This window comes from Sciurus carolinensis, chromosome 9 (genome assembly GCF_902686445.1).
Source record: "Sciurus carolinensis chromosome 9, mSciCar1.2, whole genome shotgun sequence".
NCBI classification, from domain to species: Eukaryota; Metazoa; Chordata; class Mammalia; order Rodentia; family Sciuridae; genus Sciurus; species Sciurus carolinensis.
Window position 1 is genome coordinate 36,608,179 of NC_062221.1, and position 21,873 is coordinate 36,630,051.

The 21,873-nt window shown below is 39.9% G+C and overlaps 1 protein-coding gene across 1 annotated transcript; it reads right to left on the minus strand.

Moving 5' to 3' along the window:
* Window positions 1–880: 880 nt before the first annotated feature.
* LOC124993571 (palmitoyltransferase ZDHHC19-like) lies at window positions 881–21,336 on the minus strand. The gene is made up of 5 exons (XM_047565448.1): window positions 21,245–21,336; window positions 20,791–20,912; window positions 20,129–20,268; window positions 19,068–19,394; window positions 881–1,084 (listed from the first exon to the last, which is right to left on the minus strand). Exons 1-5 carry the CDS (start codon window positions 21,334–21,336, stop codon window positions 881–883), a joined length of 885 nt encoding a protein of 294 aa, XP_047421404.1.
* Between the last annotated feature and the right edge of the window lie 537 nt (window positions 21,337–21,873).

Sequence of the window (21,873 nt, forward strand, 5' to 3'; positions counted from 1 at the left end):
CTTAAGTTTGACCTCCTAAATTTTAAAAAGTAGGAAATAAAATTTTTTTCAGCCACTTTTTTTCAATCTTTCTTTGTAGCACCCATGAATATATACATTAAACATATGAGCCTTTCCCTTGCTTTTTCTCCATCATGTGTGTGTGTGTGTGTGTGTGTGTGTGTGTGTGTAATTATAGCATAGTTGAAATAAATAGCAACTACAAATTCATGTCACTTAGATTTTGATAAATACTTAAAGCATAGCACATTATATTTTAGAACACTGAGTAGTACTCGTATATAATTGATCTCAATAAACACCTTTTGTGTAATGAGAAAATATTTTGAAGGTAAGGGATATTCTTACGTTTTTACATACATTTCCATTAAGATAAATTTGAAAATTTTATTCTAGGATTATCTGAGAAAAAATTTTTAATATTTCCAAATATGTATTCTGGTATTCCAAATAAACATATGTTGGAAGAACTTGGATGAGGTAATAGAGATTGGGAATAAGAGAACAGAATTGAGGCAGTAGGAAGAAATCCAGAGAATTCAATTAAATGTAATGGAGTGTTTATTGGGCAGGAGAGTGTGGGACAGAAAATGTGTCTGTCCAAGGAAATCTATGAGGCTATACACAGGAAGAAACAAGATTCCTAAGGTCACAGCTTAAGACAAGTCTTCTGTGACAACTAAAATGTTCTATGCAGCATAATGTGGTTTTGGACTTCTATATGGGACTGGTATGGAAGAGGAAAATACTTCAAGAATATGTATTCTATTAGTATTCTACTGTAGCATCACAAATTAACCCAAAAAACAACATCTGAAAATAATAAACATTTATAATCCTATGTTACTGAGGATAAGGATGCTGGAGATGCTGAATTTGCTCATTCCAGCTCAGTCTTTCCTGAGCTTGTCATCAAGATGTTAGTCATTCCGGCAGTTATCTGAAGCTCAAGGATGACAGCAAGACCCATACCAAAGAAGGTTCTCACACACAGCTGTTGCCCCGAGACCTCAGTTTCTTGTACCACACGTTTTTCCAGTGAATGCCTGAGTGGTATGCTTAATGTGGCACCTGGCTCCCAGAGCTAATAAGCCAAAGAATGTGAGAGCAAATTGGAAACAATGGTGCCTTTTATGAATAGTCTCCATGACCACTTTCAGCTTATACTTGAAGGGAAGAGAAAAGGCTTTACCTTTTGAAGGGAAAAATAATAAAGTATCTATATACATTTTCTGAAAACAACACAGATCCCCATATTTTCAGGTTGATGAGCAGGGCAGAGAAGGAAATACATAGGTTCTAGACTTGGGTTTGCCGCAAAAATAACTACAGAATTCAGGTTAAATCTCTAATCTCTCTGGGATTTGTTTTAAACTTACAATAGTTATATATCTGATTCATCCATTGGACTACTTTTTGTGGTTAATTCTCACTGTGACCTGCACAGGGAGGGAAAAAGTAAACCATACAGAGGTGTGGGCCAACTGGAAATAGAAGGCTGAAAAGACAGTATTAAGATATACAAAAGACAAATGAAATTCAGTTACAGTGGGAGCCTTAGGGGTGGAAAAGACCCGATGGGTCTGATCCCTAACAAAGGAAAAAATACCCTGAATGACTTATTTACAGTGAAACTCATCAAAGAAAGATTTATTGTGAGAAAAACTTTTTCAAGATAAACAAGAAGTTAGAGTTTGTAGGGGATTGGTCAGATTGGAGACTTATCCCGTGCACAGTGATTCTTCCTCCCCCAGGCAGCTGGGACCTCAAGGCTACTTGGGCACACTGGTATTTCTTTCCATCTTTAGGGAGTTGAGTTTGAACCTAGGGTTGTCTGAACCAATAAATTCTGTGGTATCACAGAATTCTCTTTGAGCAGAACATCACCAAGGCAATGAAGCAATCTCAGATCATCAGTGAGATGATACTGAGAATCCTCTGAGGGGCCCACCTCCACTTAGAGATGACTCAGACTAACCCACCATTAAGTACTAGTTTCCAACATCTCCCTGTTTCTTGCTTTCTAAGTTCAAGTGATGTGTTGTTACTTGAAGTTTCTGGACTTCGTTTCTGAGGGTATGACAACCTATTATAATAACGCAAAAGAGAATAGGTAGCAAAAATATAATTCCAAAAATATACCATGTCAAATGTTTCAACTTGTTTCCAGGTTAAAGCCTTTTAGATCATGAAATATTTGTTCAGTTTATAGATGCGGGATCCATGAGTTTGTTTCTGCTTTCCTGAATATCCTGGATGTGACTGATGTAACTCCATAAGATCCAGGTTGTTATTATTACCATGCTAAGTGCCCATTAGATGATTTTTGACCTTTTTCCCATTCTCATTGGGAAGTATTTTTCTTGGCTGCCTTAATGAAGTCATATTTGTAGCCAGCCTGGCATCTAAGTCTTTCCTTAAATTTGAGAGCAGCAAGTTTATTTCCAATAATAGTAACAATAGCTTCCAAAACTTAATTTAGTCTCAATCATTTTATCAGTATTTACTTGATTATGTAAGGCTTTGGAAGTATTTTGAGCCAATTATTATGAAAATGAGCACTATGAATGTTTTTAGATAAAGCTACGGAAGCTGTTACAGCAGCAGCTATAAAAGATATTAAAGTAACAACTCTAAGCACTGTAAGTCCAATAGCTCTCCGTGATCTGCTTAACTGGGTATGCATCTGTTCTAAGACTTGAACTCCAGCATCCACATACCACGGCCCTGAAATGTTAGTTGGGAGTAAAACAAAGGAGGGTTGGTAAAGAACCAAAACTCCTTTCCCTATATTATATCTAGTGATATAGTTAGTTACATTATATCTCTTATATAGTTACATGATATGTATCTCCTTTTTTATTTACTCTTGCATTTCCAGAAATTAAGATATAAGGAGATTGAACACAGGCCTGCAGAACATAGCAGGAACCCTCTTTGTATCTCCTGTCTATGAAGTCAGACATGGGGCTATCTGTAAAATGGAGAAAATCTGAGGCAGTTATCAAATGCCACAGATCTTTTAGCATCCCACCTTCACTGAGTCAGGATATTAGCAACAAATCCTCCAGGAATCATATCATCCTGGCATATCTGCTTTTCATCAGTCTTGGAGACCAGTCCAAAATATATCCACCACTTCTAAAGATTTTATGTTGTACTGGAAAGACATTTTTATAATCCATCCATTTAGGAAAGGTAATAAATTCTATTGCTGATCAATGAGGGCAGGAAGGTATTGGTGGATGTTCCATGGGAATAACTGATCTGTTATGGGAAAGTCCCATTTTAATAACTGTCCAGACATATGATTTTAACTCCCAAGGGCCAGTATAATTAGCTGCCTTAGGTCTCCCATAAGCTGTCTTTTCCTCAAAAGTTACTCTTAAACAACCAACATGTCTGTCATAGGACCAACATATAGGTAGATTCCCACTTTAGCCAATATAATTACATCCAGTTAGATGAAAGGTATAATGTGTTTGTCTATAAAACCTCCTATCATATATGTACATTAGTAAATACTGGGATACTTTCTGCAGTTCACATAGCTGGATGTACTAAAGCTGTGTCTTGGTAATAGGTCTAATAAGTTTCTCCATGGATTGTTTGAGTTGCCACTTTACTGACAACTCAACAGAGCCAGCATAGCCACAAACGTTGTGGTTGGAGATGTAGTACCTCCCTCTTGTTGAACTATCTGCTCAGCCTGAAGTGTCAGTTGTCTCCCTGATGACAGGCTGAGTTTTTTGGAAATATACAAGCATAGCCTCTACCCTATATTATTATTGAATCTAGTTTATTCTATTGCAATATGTGTTGCTTAACAGTGCTGAGACTTTAAATTTTACAATTAAAAAAATTAAATCAATTTTGTGGGGTTATGTGGGGTTCTATTTCCACCTTTTTAGTTTTTAAAATTGTAGAAAAAAGTTTATATAAGCTGGAGCATCATTAGCCTTAAATTGTAAAGAATGGCCCAGCACTGTAAAGTATTTAAACGATAAGAAGTAACTTCATAAATATTTTTATTTGACCAGAAAAATGAGCAAAAGTTACTTGTTAGGCATGTGAGGATTATTAAAGTCAAAGTTGTTGAGTTGAAGAGGGCACACCACAATGAAAAAAGGCCTAGCTTTTACCAACTGTATGACTTAACTTTTTATCTAGTAATGGGCAAGCAACAAAATTATGAAATAGGGTCAGTATAGATACTGAAAGTCAGTTTTACAACTTGTTTGTCCTATAAGTAATGGCCTTATTATCTTAAAGTAACTTAAGTTGTTATATTAGAATTTGTACTTGTGTAAGGCATTAACAGGCAATAGTTGTAAAATTTATAAGGAAAATACAACATAAAATTAACAAGAGTAAAATCATATAGTTTGGGTAATAGCTATGAATCAATGAACATAATTTTTATGAATTTTAAACCTTTAGTTATGTATATAGTATTTTTGTTTATTTGGGGAATATAATAATCTTTACAACAAAAAGCTATCTTTTGAACTTAACTTTAAATGAACTTGAATGGTTACCTTAACTTGGAATAAGATGAGAGGCAGAATCTTAAGGTAGGTGAGGTGGCCTCTTGGCAAGTCTTAGGTAAGGTATTTTAATTTTGAAACTAATCTTAATTTCTTGCTTGAATATTATTTTATAATATTTTTACATATCATTTTTTAATAAATATGAATTAGTTAATATAATTTATCATTACATGTAAAACATGAAATACACAAGTAAATCTAGTTTTTAACCCCTTCTTGAGGGAAAGTGGCAAAACATTTTTATATCTCATGTTGTTAACCTCTAAATAAGCCAGGCTCTTTTTATTATCCTTTAGAAATATAGTTTAGTTTACTTCTCAGTGTAGAGAGTAACATAAAATTTTATGTCTTATGACAGATTGTATTTTTTAATTATAAATATTAAATGTCAAATTAAGTAAGTTGTTATTTTTATGTAAGTCTGTAAAAGACCACTGGTACAGAAAACTCTATTTTGGAGAGCATCTGCTTAGTAACATGTTCTTTTAAATCCTATATCTTTAAGACTTGTATATTTGGCAAACAAAAATTTATGAAGAAATCAGTAATAGTATCACATTTATAGTTTTTTAATGATTTTTTTATTAACCAAGTTTATCTTTATAGAAAAATTTGAAATCCAGAATGTAATGTGATACTTTAAAAGAACAGTGATTATTTAATCAAAATTGTACAAACCTCCATTCTTTTAAAAAAAATGTTTTTTGGTAGTTGTATTTGCTTATTTTTCTATCGAACCCAGGGCCTGACACATGCTGGGCAAGTGGTCTGCCACAGAGCCACAGCCCCAGCACAAGACTTAATTCTTTTGGAACCAACCTAGATGTCTTTCAACAGATGAATGGATAAAGAAACTGTGGTATATATACACAATGGAATATTATTCAGCCATAAAGAAGAATAATATTATGGCATTTGCAAATAAATGGATGGAATTGGAGAATATCATGCTAAGTGAAATAAGGCAGTCCCAAAAAACCAAAGGCCGAATGTTTTCCCTGATAAGTGGATGATGATATATAATGGGGGTGGGGTGGCTGGGAGCGAGAGAAGAATGGAGGAATTTTAGATTATGTAGAAGGAAATGAGAGGGAGAAGGAGTATGAAAAATGATGGAATGAGACAGACATCATTACCCTATGTACATGTATGATTATATGAATTGTATGAATCTTTGTCATGTACAACCGAGGAAACGAAATGATGTACCCCATTTGTATACAATGAATCAAAATGCAGTCTGTAAAAAATAAAATAAATACATAATTAAAAATGGATAAATAAGTAATTTAAAAAATCACATACATACACACACAAAAAAAACCTACTGTTTTTTAGGTAATAAACTTAAAAGACATAGATCATTTAATTGGAACAAGAGTAGATTAATGTTTGGGGCATTTCTTTTCTTATTGTTTACTTAGAAAGCTCATAACAGGGGTCTGTTAAATGATCTTAACTATACTTGTAAGTAAGTCTCAGCACAAAGCCAAGCTCGTCTTTTCAAAAGAGTCAAAAGTCTCTATATCTTTAGCTGATTGTGTTAATTATATGTAACCAATTTGATTACATGTAAACTTTTAAAAATTCGTTTTGTACAAATTTTGTTTAAATTTACCTAGACATTTATAGCCTTTTATTTTACCAGGTAAAAAAATGTCTTAGACTTTTGTATATGAATCACACCTTACAGAAGCTTAACTCCCAGCAGGTTTGTTCTCAGTGAGAACACAAATAACAAAGGAATTTTATACCTTTTTTTTTTTTTTATTAACCAATTATAAACACATCTAATGTTTGAATATATTTTAGTTGAGTGTTTTATGTTTCTATATTTAATAGATGATATTTTAGCACCTTAACTTTGTAAATTAATAGCAATCTACTTTAATAAAGATTTACATAATTGGGGCTGGGGAGATAGCTGAGTTGGTAGAGTGCTTGCCTTGCTGCAAGTACAAGGCCCTGGGTTCAATCCCCAGCACCAGAAAAAAAAAAAAAAAGATTTACACAATTAATCCCATTTATCTTAAATTTTACTTACTTATTCTTAACCATAAATGCCAAGACATCAAACAGATGTAGATAACAGTATTAACTATCTCCTTCCTGTTGAACAAAATTGTTAGAAGCAATGGATGATTGGCCATTCTACCTAAATCATCACTTTATTAATTATCTAACCACCTGGAAAAACTTGTGAGTCAGTAATATTAAAGACAACTTTACTTTCATTTGTTTATCCAATTTAAATGGAACATTTTTATAAGTTACCTGAATTAATTAAAACATATTTAGTTGTATTTTTTATTTAAATTTTAAATTATGTGTGCTCAATTATTTTTAAGTTAATTTTGATATCACATACAGACAAAACACAAATACAAGATATTGTGTACACACATACACAAATCAAACAAATTAAAAAAAATTATAACTTTTGTAGGTGGAGCTCTAGAGATCAAAAGTAATGGGTACATATTTTTAGTCAAAGCTTTTATTTGATTTAACCTGTCTAGAAATTAAGATAGAGTAAATCAGACTTTTAAATTATGATTTAACTATATGGTCAGCCTGTGTGGATGTAAATGCCAGGTTTGAAATCTGACAATCATGAGGCACTGAAATAAAATATTTCAGATTGCCAACTTTTTGTTCTGAGGATTGCCAGACCAACTTTCAATACCACGGCCCCTAGAAAAATTGGTTTTTGAACAAAGAGTGAAAAAACCTGCATAGTTAGATCAAATAAAACTGATTAGAAAACACATTAATTTAGAAAACCCAGACATCCAAAGAATGCAAAAGCCTGTAAAAGTTCTTGTTTTAAACAAAAAGAAAACTTGTACATTTAGAATCTTTCCATTTTTCTCTCCCTGTGCTGTAGGATTAGAGAGGGAGGTTATTAACAAGGTAGAGTGATCAAGTCAGAAACAGTTTGAGTTTTAAAAGGTAAGCTTTTTTTTTTTTTTTGTCCTGTAGTCATAAATCCTGTAAAATTATGGCAGCAGAACAAATGTAGCTCTGGCTCATTCTTACACCCTGGCAGCAGTGAATTGTTTCCGGGCAAAACACACTTAAGGTTTCTCCTCCTGGAATTTTGTATCTAGGAAGGGTGGAAAGTTTTACCAAAAAGCATGACCAGAGTTTCACCCTTTTCCTCTTCCTTCCCCTGTCTGCACTCAGAAAACAAAGACTGTTGCTGAGAAGGGGAGGGACTAGAGAAAATGCAGGAGGCTGAAGACTTTAGTTAACTTTTTGTAGACTTTAAAATCAGAAATTGAGTTAGAAACCAAATATTATACACTATTACAGGTAGGTGAAGATAATTTCTAAACAACAAGTTAAATGACCACAAAATAAATGCTCCCACAGGGATTTTGTCCAGTCTCTCAACCAGAGAGCTAACACATAGCTGTTTACCAAACTGCTCCCAAGACTCTGCATCTACCACTCCCTTCCTAAGGAAGCAAAGGTTAAATAAAGTCTAAAAGCTGCACCACCTGTGCCTTCTTCATCCTAAGCATAATATAGCTCTCTTTATTTGGTTAGAGGTTCAGAAAATTCCCTCTTCTTAACATCAAGCTATCTTAAAGATTCCTCCCTTGTCCACTTTCTCTCTTGAAATTGATTAATGTCCCTTTTACATGAGGGAATGGCCAAACACCCACCTGAAATATTTCCTTCCCAATTCCTCACAACAGTCGGTATTACAGGAGCCAATTCTCTCCACATTCTGTGTCGGGAGGGAAATTAGTACTCTTACTGAGGTGTGGGTCAGCTGGAAATAAAAGGCTGAAAAAGTAATCTTGAAAAGTAAAGACAAAGAGACAACAAATATACTGAAAGCGGAGGCTTGATGGGTGAAAAAACCTGATGAGTCTGATCCTAACAAAGGGAGAAAGCCCATCAACTTATTCTATGGGGGAACTCAAAGGAATTTATTGTTAGGATTGACAAGAGGGAAAAGGTTGTGGGAAATTGGCCCAGTTTGGACTTTATCACTTGCATAGTAATCCATCCTCTTCTAGGCAACTGTGCCTCAAGGCTGTTCAAGCACACTGGTATTTCTTCCACCTCCGCACCCCCATGTACTTCTTCCTCTCCAACCTGTCCTTCATTGACATCTGCTTCATCTCCACCACAGTCCCAAAAGTGAACTTCCAGACACAGAACAAAAACAACATTTCCTACATAGAATGCCTCACTCAGGCATATTTTTTAATACTTTTATTGGAATGGATAATTCCCTACTGACTATAATGGTCTATGACCGCTTTGTGATAATCTGCCATCCCCTGAACTACACAGTCATCATGAACTCCCAGTTCTGTGTCCTCCTGGTTCTGCTGTCTTGGATCATCATGTTCTGGTTCTCCCTGATTCACATTCTACTGTATGTGGCATATAAATTGAATTTAGGCATCTAAATTCAAAATTATCAAACTCATAAATTCCATGCCATGCATGGAATTGGCCCCATTAACAGCAGACACCTGCAAATGGGCATGCCTTTCTACACCTTTGCATGAAAAGATACCAAGATGCAGCAGTCAAGCTGTCCAAGGCTATGGAGTGCAAAGCTATAATTTATTTGGCACTCCTGACACCTAGAGGTATTCTTCCTGCCCTCTCAGGTAGCAGATATCCATGCTCCTGGACATGAAAATGGAGAAAACATAATAGCTAAAGGAAATAGGGCTGCAGATGTAGCAGCCAAGGCAGCAACTTTACAGTGTTCCATATTTTCCCCACTCCTCTGGGAAAATTCTTTTCTGGTCTCTGAAAGCCCTCAGTACTCCATGGAAGAGGCTCAACAGACTATAACTAAAAGATACCCACTAGATTATACAGCCTGGTGGGTTTCTCCTGAGGGCATTCTATTATTTACCCAAACATCCCAATGGAAGATTTTATAATCTCTCCATCAGTCCTACCATTTGAGAAGAGATAATACTCTTACTCTAATACAAAAAATGTTTTCAGGAAAAGACTTGAAGGACATAGTCCAACAGATCTTCCAAAGCTATGAAATTTGCCTCATGGTTTTTAACTTTCCTTGGGCATCTGGCAGCTCTGGTGCTTATTTTTATTTTTGGTACTTACATCATCAATTTTTTTACTTGCTGCTTCCTCTTGTATAGAGACAACAAAACTTCAGATGGTGTTACCAATGGACCCCCAATGGGCATCCCTCCAGACTTCTACCAGGGACCCATTAGTAGACCCACTGATGAGTATCATCAGTGTTGGCTCTGGACCAGCCTGCTGCTTCCAACTTGCCCTAGACCTTCCTCAGCTGGATATCCCAGTTAATCCAAAGACACTCCTTGTCAGCCCAAAGTAACTAGAGAGATTGTTGCACAAAACCCCACAGTTGCCGGATTAGCCTCTGAGAGGGGAGATTGAGGGAGATATAGAATGTCTCAAGTAGCTAGGGCAAGAAAGTGGGTGAGGAGGTTGGGGCCAGGGTTAGAACAAAGGAGCATGCCAAGGGTCTTCTGATGAGGTAAAGTGGAGGGAGAAGGGGAGCTGATTCTCTGCAAACAATTCCCATGCATGTATGAATTTGTTGGGATGAACCCAACGGCTGTGTATAACTATAAAGCTCTAATAAAATAAAATAAAACATTATTTGCATAATTTACAGTATGTTTTCTAAAAAGTTTGTACAAGTTTTGCCTGTTCTGAAAATAATTAAAATATTAATACTGGAATTGAATATTAGCAAAAATATTTTTCCTATGTTGTAGGTGATAAGTGATAGCTTGATCTTTTGATTTAATTTACTTTTACTTATGAAAAATATTTTTATGTAAGTTACTTTGATTTGTTTTGTGAGTTGCCTATTTATATTTTTTGCCTGCTCACATTTCAGTGTGGATGTGTTGGGGCTTTCTTTCCTTATTTATCATGGTAAATAGACCTAAAATAAAACTTACCACTTTAAATGTCTGGTTCTGCAGCAAAAAGTACCTTCACATTGTTAGGCAATCATCACCATCATCCACATCTAGAACTTTTTCATCACTCCAAATAGAAACTCTGCCCACTCATCAGCTCCTCCTTCCCTTCTATCCCCACTGCTGTACTTCCTGTCTGGACAAATGTGACTCTTCTAGGTATCTCATATAGATGGATAGATCATACACTGTATCTGTTTGGGTCTGACTTATTTCGCTTCGCATAATAATATTTTTAAGGTTTATTTATAGCAGTATATGCTAGAATTAATTTCTTTTTAAGGCTGATTAATAGCCCATTCTATGTTTATGAATAGAATGAAAAATATTCCATTCTGTGGCACATTTTGTTTATCCATTCATCTTCCAATGAACATTTCAGTTGCTTCTACCTTTTGGTTACTATAAACAATGCTGCTGTGAATGCTGATGTACAAATACTGGGTCAAATCCTTGCTTTTAATGCCTTTAGATATATCTTCAGGAGATGTATCTATATTGCTGGATCATTTGATAATGACCTCCTAAATTCTTTGAGAACTTGTCATAGTGTTTTCCATAGTAGCTGTATCATTTTAAATTCCCATTAATTATGAATGAGTGATATAATTTCTCATCATACTTCATAACATTTTTTTTTACCAGTGCTGCTTGTTTTATAATAGTCATTCTAATGAGTGTGAAATGGTAGCTCGTTGCAGTTTTGATGTGTTGGGTTTCTCTTTTTTTATTTGCAGGATCACTTTTTTAAAAAGAATGAAATTATGGCATTTGCTGGTAAATGGATGGTAATGGAGAATACCATCTTAAGTCAAAAAAGCCAGACTCAGAAATGCAAATGTCAAATGTTTTTGCTAAAATGCAAAACTAGAGTAAAATAAAGGAAAGGGGGAGGGAAAATAGTATAACATAAAGTAACAAATAAATATAACTTAATAGACATTAATATTTTCAGTGTGTTTATTGCAAACATGTCCTGTTTTATTTGCCTTTTAATTTTGTGTGAAACTTTTAATGTAAAATCATTATCATATATAATCAAATCTATTAATCATTTTATTAGAATTGTCTAAGTTTACCTGTGTTTCTCTATCCTTCATACTGATCAGTATTAAGTATATTGTTTCCTTTTTCTTTCAAACTTTTAATCTATCTGGAATTAACACAGGGTAAAATGAGATGACTCTAATCCATGTGTGTTCCCCGTAGATATAATCAATGTATCCAGCATCACGTATCCAGTAAGATTTCATTTCCTTGATTCATGATCACAATTTATATTGGACACTGACTTCTTCATATAAACTAAGATCTGCACAGTGGACCAGATGAGGTCCTCCCAGATTCCCCTCCAGGAATGATGAACTTAGATGCCCAGTTGCTGGAGTGTGGGAATGAATGGGAGAGGTGATGGGAATATGAAAAAAGACAGTGGAATGACTCAGACATAACTTTCCTATGTTTATATATGAACACCACCAGTGAAACTTAGCATCAGGTAGGACCACAAGAAAGGGGAACTACACTCCATGTATGTAGAGCAAAATACACTCTACTGTCATGTACATCTAAGAAAAACAAATTAAACTATTAGAAACAAACAAAGCAAAACATCACACTAGAATCTTCCTTTCCCATGAATTTAAGCTGCAATGTAAAATTTGTACAATGACAACTTATTACAAAATGCAATTAAAATTCTTGAAAGAGAGTATTTCATCATGTCAACAGAACTGATACTAGAATTGCACTTTCATTACTTACAAGCCAACAACTAATAAAAATGTAGTCTAAAACAGTTAAAAATTGAAAAGGGGAAAATCAAGAAGTATGACAACTTAAAAGGATCTTCTAAAGAAGACTCTGGGTTCAGTGGTAAATTCTACCAAAACTTTAAGTAGACACCACTCCTTCTCAAACTCCACCAGAAAGCAGAATAGGAAGGAACAATTCCCAACTCATTTTACAAGACCAATATTTCTGTGATACAAAAGCTAGGCAAAGTAATCACAGGGAAAAAAGAAGACTAATACCCATGATTAGAATAGATTCAAAACTCCTTTTTAAAAAGTAACAAGACAAATTCAACAGCATATTTAAAAAATTATATATCATTGTAACTGGGATTTATCCCAGGAATGCAACATACAAAACATGGAATGTAGCTGGACATGGTGGTGCATGCCTGTAATTCCAGCGAATAGGGAGGCTGAGAGAGGAGGATTGCAAGACCAAGGTCAGTCTCAGCCACTTAGTCAGGTCCTCAGACACTTAATGAAACTCTGATTCAATTAAAAAGAGAAAGGACTGGGGATGAAAATCATTGGTAAATCATCCCTGGGTTAAATCCCCAGTGTAATTGCCCTCCCCCTAAAAATGTTCTATAGGTGATAGTCTGAGACATTAATACCAAACTGGAAACTGGGGAGATGGCCAAGACTGACTCAAACATCATGCAGGATTTCACCTTTCTGGACACATGGTCCTGAATGAATGCAGAAAACACTTCAGATCTTGTCCCATCAGATCATTGTAAGAACTGACAATATTGGTAATCACATCTGTGATTGGAGAAAAACACTCCAGACCTCATAATTTGTGTTGGGGGCGGAAGAATTTGAAAACAGAAATAATGTATGTGCCACACAATAGAGTTGAAGGTTGCTAGTGTTTACACTGAAATCTTATACACCATTTTCCTAATCTAAGAATATTTTCTTGCAGCTAAGTATTATGTGGAGGAAGGTTTATAATTATAATGCACATTCTTTCATATACTATGTAGTTAGATTATAGAGTGATTTTTTTATGAGTTTCTTGAACATAGTATCTTCATGTATGGGACCTGGTAAGTCATACTATTAATTATTAAACACTAAAACTTGGAATAATGTCAATTATGTAGTGCAGCATATTAATAGTGAAGGGAAAAATCAACATGATCATTTGAGGCAGAAAAAGCATTTGACAAAATCTAATACATTTCCATGATTAAAAATGAAACACACACACACACACACACACACACACACACACACACACAAGATAAAAGGAATCTTCCTCAATCAGAAAAAGGGCACTTATGGAAAATCTATCATGTTTCTTAAAATTTGCAGCCACTGAAATTAGGCAAGAAAAAAAATAATTTGCAGATGGCAAGATCTTGCATATAAAAATCCCCAAACCAGTATGACAATGAACACCTGTAACAACTTGGCAGGCTACATGGGAGGTTGAAAAAAGAGGATCACAAGTTAGAGGCCAGTCTTGTTAATTTAGTGAGTCCATGCCTCAAAATAAAAAAGGGCTTGGGATGTAGCTTAGTGGTAGACTGCCTGCCTGCCATGCATAAGGCCCAGGGTTTGATAATCTCTCTCTCTCTCTCTCTCTCTCTCTCTCTCTCTCTCTCTCTCTCATACACACACACAAACAATCCTAAAGAATACAACCATGTGCACACACACAACTAGAACTATTAATAAATAAGTTCCCTTTCCATTATGTGCAATAGTTTGAGGTACACTAGGTATTATCCTGGCTGGTGGCTTTTCTCCAGCCCTTATCAGGGAGTCAGTCAGGTCAGTTACTGTAACCACACTTTAAAGATGAGAGAAATGCTAAGTGCCTTCCCCTAGGGTCAAAGAGCCAGACAGAGTTGGTTCCTGAACTTGGATCTCCAGGGAGCGATATTCTTCTTTTCCAAGAGGACTTTGTCCTAGCCCCTCATTATCTGCCCCACACCCCAGGAAACAGACTTCTCTGATCCTAGAACACATAGACAGAGGAGCTATAGAAAGCAGCAAAAAACATTTATGATTGGAGAGTCATAGGGGTCATGGCACTTCCAAGAGTGGAGTGAGTAGGGGCTCAGGCCCAGGAAGACTCCATGTGGGGGTCACATGCTGGCATCATGTGCACATACAGGTCACAGGGAGGAGGTGAATGGGAGGCCAAGCCTCCACTGGGAGACTTTCATTGCAGCACTGGGCTGATGGGAAGATAAACACAAGAGTCAGTATATGGGAGCTCTCTGTAAATTCCACCCCACAGTTCACAGTCAAGTCTGAGTGCCCTGGAGGAAGGACAGAGGAGAGGTCTGGTACCACTCATAAATATAAGGGCATTTGGGAGGCACTGTAGGTTACCCACTCCACTGAAGTCCTAATGCTCCACTCCATATGCTTCACATGGGGCTTCAGTAAACTTTCCAATTAAAAAAAAAGAATTTCCTCCAAAATGCTATACATTAGTGGACTAGTCTCAGTCCTTATAAATACCTGAGGAAACTGAGGCCCAGAAAGGTAAGGACCTGGTCCAGGGCACACCAGGTAGTTAGCCATGCAGTCTTTTCTCTTCGTATATCCAGGAACACTGGGTGTGCTCTGAAGCACTGTGTCCTGGACCTGCACCCTCCAGGTTCATACTCCTGTTCCTTAAGCTTCAAGTGCTGCAGCTTCAGGGTCAGCTCCACCTCAGGGGCTCCCCCAACATATGTGCAACCACAGACACCCCTCTCCCAGTGCACACCCACAACTCCTCACCTGCTAGATGGCTACAGCCTGGTCACTCCCTGGGTGGACCTGCCCATCTGTATTGAAAACAATAGTTTGAGGGTTGGGCCCAGGGAGGTCTTTGTGATGGTGTGCTGGGGTGTGTCATGGAGAGCTCAGGGCCTCCACTGGCTCCCACTCTACTTCTTCCTCCCTCTAGAACGACACAGCATCCAACATGTACCTGGGTAGTGACAGGAAATGCAACAGGTCACTACCCAGCTTTCTTTGTCTTCCTGACCACTCTCACCCCTCAGCTTGGACAGCACAGAGCCCCGGGCTCTCATCCAGGGCTCCCATCCAAGCTGGGGTTCCCCTCTACCCCATTACTTGGGGCTGGAACCTACAAAGGCAAGGAAGAGAGGAGTTCTCAGAGACTCCCAGAGTGCTCTGGAGAAAACCCCAAAGGAAAGGAACAGTGAGAGTCAGGACCTGGGAGCTGGGGTAAGGGACCAGGGAAGAAGATCCAACCTCACCCACCCCACCAGCCCCAGGGTCCACCACTTGAGCCTCTGGTTTACCAACTCACTTGGGTCCCAGTGATGTGCAGAGGGTGATGCAACAATTTCTGCTACAACCTTGTCATTCCCTGAAGGAATTGGCCCTGGAAGGAGATGGGGATAGAAGAGGAGCTCAGTACCAGCAGGACTGGGCAAGGCCATCTCCCTGTGACCCTCCCTAAGTTGGTCACCTAAAGCCAAGGATCAACCCAGACCTGGAGCCAGAATCCAAAGGCAGGGAAGCCCAAGAGTGACCAAGGGTCTCCTGACTTCCTAGGCTCATGGATACAGAGACCTCCCTCTACCCACTTGTGAGCAGCTCTCCCTGACAGTGCTGACCCTGCACCACCTCTCCTGCCTTCTCAGGCTCCCTCCTCACCTTGTTCCTCCCCTGGAAGCATCCTTGTTCTCTCTCCATGGGGCCCACTCGTCCTCCCACCATGACTTCCTAGATCCCTTATAAGATCTTCCCTCTGCTGCCCAATTGCTCCACAGTCAGTGTCACCACCTGCTCCCACTTCACTTTCCCACTCCTCATGTTTTCTTCTAAAAATGTGTCTTTAAATTTCTCTATCTGGGAAGGCAGTATTGGTGGGGATGCCCAATCATATTTTCCTAGTCAAGCATCACATGGCCCAGGTGAGTCTGGGCCGAAGGCCTTTAGTACACAAACTGTAAAGGTCAAGTTCAAAGGATGATTCCTACCCTGGACACTGACTGGCTTCTCCTCTCTCTTATTCTACTTTATTTTTTCTCCCCACTCCATTCATCAGCCTCCCCCAGACCAGTTTGAATCTCACCCCAAGGACGAGAGCTGTAGTTAGCAAATATTGTCACAATGAGAAGTGGCCCAGCAGCACGTCCATCCCCAACTCTCCCATGGCCCACACATAAAGACTTTGATTTTCAAAGCTATTTTATACTAGAAGGAAGTAGGACTCCACATCAGAATAGCTCTAAAGTATTCCACCAATTTCCAAAAGCAAAATGAACCATTGTGCTCTATGAGGTTCTGCCTCCTTTAAGTATTTCACATCACTTAAACTAGTATCCTGCCAGAAGCCATGGTGCAGGTCTGTAATCCAGTGACTTGTGCGCCTGAGGCAGGAGGATTGCAAGGTTAAGGCCAGCCTCAACAAATTAGCAAGGCCCTCAGCAAGTTAGGGAGACACTAACTCAGAACAAAATATAGCAAGGATTGAAGATGTAGCTTCAGTGAAGCACCCTGGGATCAATTCCTAGTACCAGAACAAATTAATTAACGGCACAGTAATAAAAAACATTCACAAAATTTTAAATTTAGAGAAAGAATTTTTGAGTAGATGTTTATAAAGTATAGAAAATGTAGATTGTCCATAAGTTATAAAAAATCCTTAAGGAATGATAATTAATAAATCCTTAATAACTGAGTAGTAACTTGAATACCTTCCTCTCCCTACATGGAACCCTATCAGACATGAATAGAATCCACTTCTAATGATCCTGTTCCAATTCTGTCTCAAACATCCTCCCACTCCACAGGACCAAAATCAAGTGACATCTCATCTTGCCCCATCTTCTACCCAACTTTCTCCTGCCTCTCCTTCTTCCTCTTATCTTGGGGAGATCAGGGCATCAGGCTTGTCTCTGTTCCTTTCTCTCTTTTCTTCTATCCCCAAAGGTTGATTATTTTGTTTGTTGGTTCAATACTTTATTCAGATTCCTTTTCTTTGTCTGCTGAAGATTGAAAAACCAGGGTCTTGCACATGCTATGTACATGTTCTACCACTCAGATACACCCCAAACCAAAACTATTTCAGGGCATCAAAGATGCCTCAGTCAAGCTGAGCAAAGCAATAAGAACTCTGCTTCCTTGGATGATGCTATGAAGAAAATGAAAAGACAAGCCACAGATGGCAAGAAAAGGTCTGCAACACATTGATCTGAATCCAGCATAGAGAACTCTTAAAATTCAGTAAAGGAAACAACCCATTTTTTAAATAAGCAAAATACTGGAGCAACCACTTTATCAAAGACATACCAATGGGCAATAAGACATGAAAATATGTTCAACATCATTACTCATTAGGAAAGACAAACTGGAGCACAAGTGAGATACCACTACTCTTTTATTAGACAGCCTACAATTAAAAGAAAAAAATAACAACAAATGACAGGGTCAAATACTGGGGAGGATGTGGAGTAACTGCAATTATCATACATTGCTGGTACAAATTAGAGATATTATAACTATGAAATGAATGAAGCCATTTATACATGATTCTGGGCTAAGAAACAAGAAGAGGAAAAAGGGAAAGAATTTGACAACAAAAGAGGATGAAGAATTTTCTAGGGTAGTGAAACTTGTCTAACCTTGATCATGGTGGACAGTGCAGAATGATCTCCATTTCTCAAAATCCCTAACTATAGACTAAAAGTTGTTTATTTTACATCCTCAACAAATGACTCTTTAAAAATTTTTTCTTTCAAAATTTTCCATATCTCCAGGTTTCCATGTCATTTAGACTAAATTCCATTCTTGACTTCCTGGGCCTTTTTAATCTTGACACCCCGCCCCCATGGCATCAACTTCATTCATTGCCCATGTCAACTTCTGCTTGATTAAGAGCCATATCCTCATCCTTCCATTAACATCCTAATTTCAGGTTTCTGTGCCTTTTTGCACAGGTGTGCCTATCACAGGCAATGCACTCCTGTCCACTGCCTTCCCAAAATCACACATAGGATAAGTAGAGTGGCATGTCCTACTCTACAATGAAGGCCTCACCAACGTTTCAGTCTGCAGCACCACTCAGGACCAAGCACCTCTCAGAGTGTTCCTGGGTGTCTGCCGGTGTCACTCAGATTGCAGCCTGCCTATCTACACAAGTACCCGATGCACTGACTCACCTCTATCCCCTCCCTCAAATAACACGCAGCCTAGCACATAGTAGGCTCTGGAAGCAATGCACCCAGGAGGGAGAGTGAACACCGAGATCCAGGGGAGAAGAGCCTTGAACTGCATTTTAGGAGGTGTAAATGGAAGGACTAATGAGGCAGCATCAGGGTCAAGGGCATCACAGAATGTGCCAGGTGCGCTAGGTGTAAGATTTCTAAACCCAGTGAGGTAACCCAGCAATCTCTCAGTCTCACTTATCTGGCCCTCAGGTAGGGGCGCCTGGAGATGCTCATTACTACAGCCTGGTGAGTGGCAGTGCGGCGCACAGGGCAGGTGCAGACACTATGAAGCTGTACACAGGTTCAGAAGCCAAACCAAGGGACAGTTCCTTGCTGGCCCCGCCCCTTCTCTCAGCTCCGCCCTCCCTGGCCCCGCCCCATAGAGCGCGCCCACCAACCCTTCCTTCCTGGATTGGACGGTTCAGCCAGTACATCCAACGGAAACCTCACTCTACCGCGCTGTCCTCCTGCTGGGCCCTTTTCTGCCTCCATTACTTCTGCGTGGCCCCTCTAGAATCTGAACTCCACAGTCCATCCTGCCCTGCCGATCTCCCTGAGTCCACTCACCTTCAACATGGCCTTGACAGGACTTGGCAACTGGCTTTTGCCTCTAGCCCCAACTACATCAGCCGCACCCTCGTTACTCACCTTTGGCTGTCCAGCCCTCCCTCTCTGCAAGCCCTGCTGTTCCCAGTGGGGGCCCTTGGAACTGTGTGGATACGCCATGGCTTTGTCCAAGGAGAATGGCAGATCTCTGGTACGCACAAGGAAGATCACACAAGTCACCAGCAGGACAGCAAGGTACAAACAAAGGGACCCCAGCAGCAGCATGAAGATCCTGATGTTTCGGTGACCCACGCAGTTGTTGGCCCACTTGCAGTGATGGTCAAACTCCTAAAAGGAATGGAGGCAGGCCTCAAGGGTCTACCTGGCCTGGTCTCCATCATCTGCTAATGCTCAGTTCTCCCCCAACCTGGTCTTCTAGGCCACCTGCACCTGGCACTACACATGAACTCCTATCTACAGGGAGAACCTGGCAATTCTTTTGTTGGAGCAGAGTTCAGACTACATGGTTCATCAGGTCACCTGTCATGATTGACAAGATGTGCCTGGTGTTACACTGAGCCTCAATTTTCTCAGATACTGGATAAAAATGTAAAGAACTGCCTTCCCCAGCCAGCCTTCTTCATTTGGAAACTCGTGCAGGGTATGCACAAGAGAGAAGAGCACTCAGAACCCAGGAAACCCTCCAATTTGAACACACAGATGAAGACAGGGAAAGATCACAAGAACAAGACAGCAGTTGGCCTAAGGTTCTGGGTATCTAGTATTGGCAAGTAGGAGATGGGACAGGGGCTGCCTTTCCTCCCCCTGACTCCACTAGGCTCAGCAAAGATATGATGCCCTTCACACATCAGCACCTCTGCAAACAAGGCCAGCCTCCCAGGAAATGTGCAGACAGAGAAGTGATAACAAATATAAGTAACCAAGTGTGGCTGAGAGTCACTTTCAGCAGTTTGAGAGATAGTCTCATACCCACACCTGGCCCACTTATGCTGTGAGGTTCCCAGTCCTGGTCAGGTGCCCATTCATAGGTTCGTGAGTGAACAGGGATGAGGAGTACTCACCTCCACACAGATATTACAAGAGGGACAGTGGAAAGTCTGAGGTGGCCGGTGGAAACTACACATGGGGCACCAGGGCATGGGAAATGCACTCTGATTCATCCATGCTGTGTATGCTGTCCTGGGGTTCTCCTCAAAGGAGCCTGGCATGGGAAGAAGTTTGGGCAGGAGCAGGAGGCCCGTCCATCACTCTGCTGCTCAGGCCAACCCCATAGCATGACTGGGCAACAAGAAGCCTGGGGAGGAGATAGGCAATAGAATCCTGTTCCCTGTTGAGCAAGCTGACCACTCAGATGGGCTGGCACTCAAGGAGAAAGGGGTTTCCAGCAAGAAGCGCTCTCTACAGAGCTCCACCCTTGGGAAGAGTGATCAGTGCTGGATGTCATGTGTGAAATGGGAAGGAGCAAGAGTGAACTGTGCTTTGGAAGAGTCTGCTGGCCTCTCTTAACAGCCTGCCCAGTCCTCCCTTCTAAAGTAACTGGGAACCTCCAGGATTCTGTTTCTTCACACCTCAGTGGCTTGGAAAATGAAGTGCCAGGGCCTCAGTCATGATGACGTGGAGGCAGGGATCCTGAGCCCATAGGTGGGCTTCACACTTTAGAAATCACTCCTGTAGGCATCAGCCCTTCGGGTACCACTCCTTCTCCCAGGTTCTGAAGACTTACCTCGAAGTATGATGCCCGGCTCTGAGATGTTCAGTAAAACCAGGCTCCAGATGGTCATGAGGAAAAGTGGACCGGTGACCAGGGCAAAGACACACTCCCCATTGCCCACCATCCATCTACATCTGAAAGCAAGCCAGACTCACTCTGATCTCGGCCAACCCAGAGCTCCCCACGAGGCCTGGCTCACCTGAGGTCAGACTCCCAGACATTAAAGGCAGGTGTAAATATCCAGGCTAGAGACACACCACGGAGACTCCAGCTAATGTCACCAGCATTCCCAGCCACCCGCATTTCCCTAGATGCCTCAGGCACTCTAGACCTCTGAGCTGCCAACTATATTTTCATCTTTTCTCTCGTGACCCTCTCTCCCCACTTCCCTGCCTCTTCACTATAATTGTCTATTTTCTCTTCTATCTCTTTGTAAGAAGCCTGAGAGCTTCCATGGGAGACTCACGGGTAAGCAAAGAGAACTCTGCTCATGTTCAGGAGCAACACAATGATGAAGGCTGCCAAGAGACAGACTTGATCTAAACCGAGATTTTCCATCCTGAGGTTGGGCAGCGGGCATCCTATCCCTAGACAGTGGCAAGACTATGCCTATTGCTTGTGGAAATGAGAACCAACAGTGAACTCTGTTGTGTTGCCACCCAGAGTGCCATGAAAATGGAGGGAAGGAAACAAGCATCAAGTGTGACATCACAGAGGTCTGGTTTTGGCTATTGACCTTGAGAACACCGTCCCCCACCCCCACGTGCACTCTTGTTGCACACTGGGACATCCTGCTCTTTGGATGTTGCATTGCTGGAGCATGTGATGATGTGGATGTGGTTTATCCTCCATAGGTTCATAGCCTGGAGGCTCGGTCCTCGATGCAGCAGTTCTCAGGTGATAGCAACCGTAAGAGGTGGGGTCCAGGATGAGGTAATTCAGTCCCTGAGGACAATGCCTTCAGAAGGGAAAAATGTACTTCTCCTGGGCCCCCATTTGTTCCTGTGAGTGAGTGTGTGTTTTTATAAAAAAAAGCACGACCTGTCCTCCCCATGTTTCTGGTCATCCCATCTCTCCCCCTTGCATGTCCTCCCA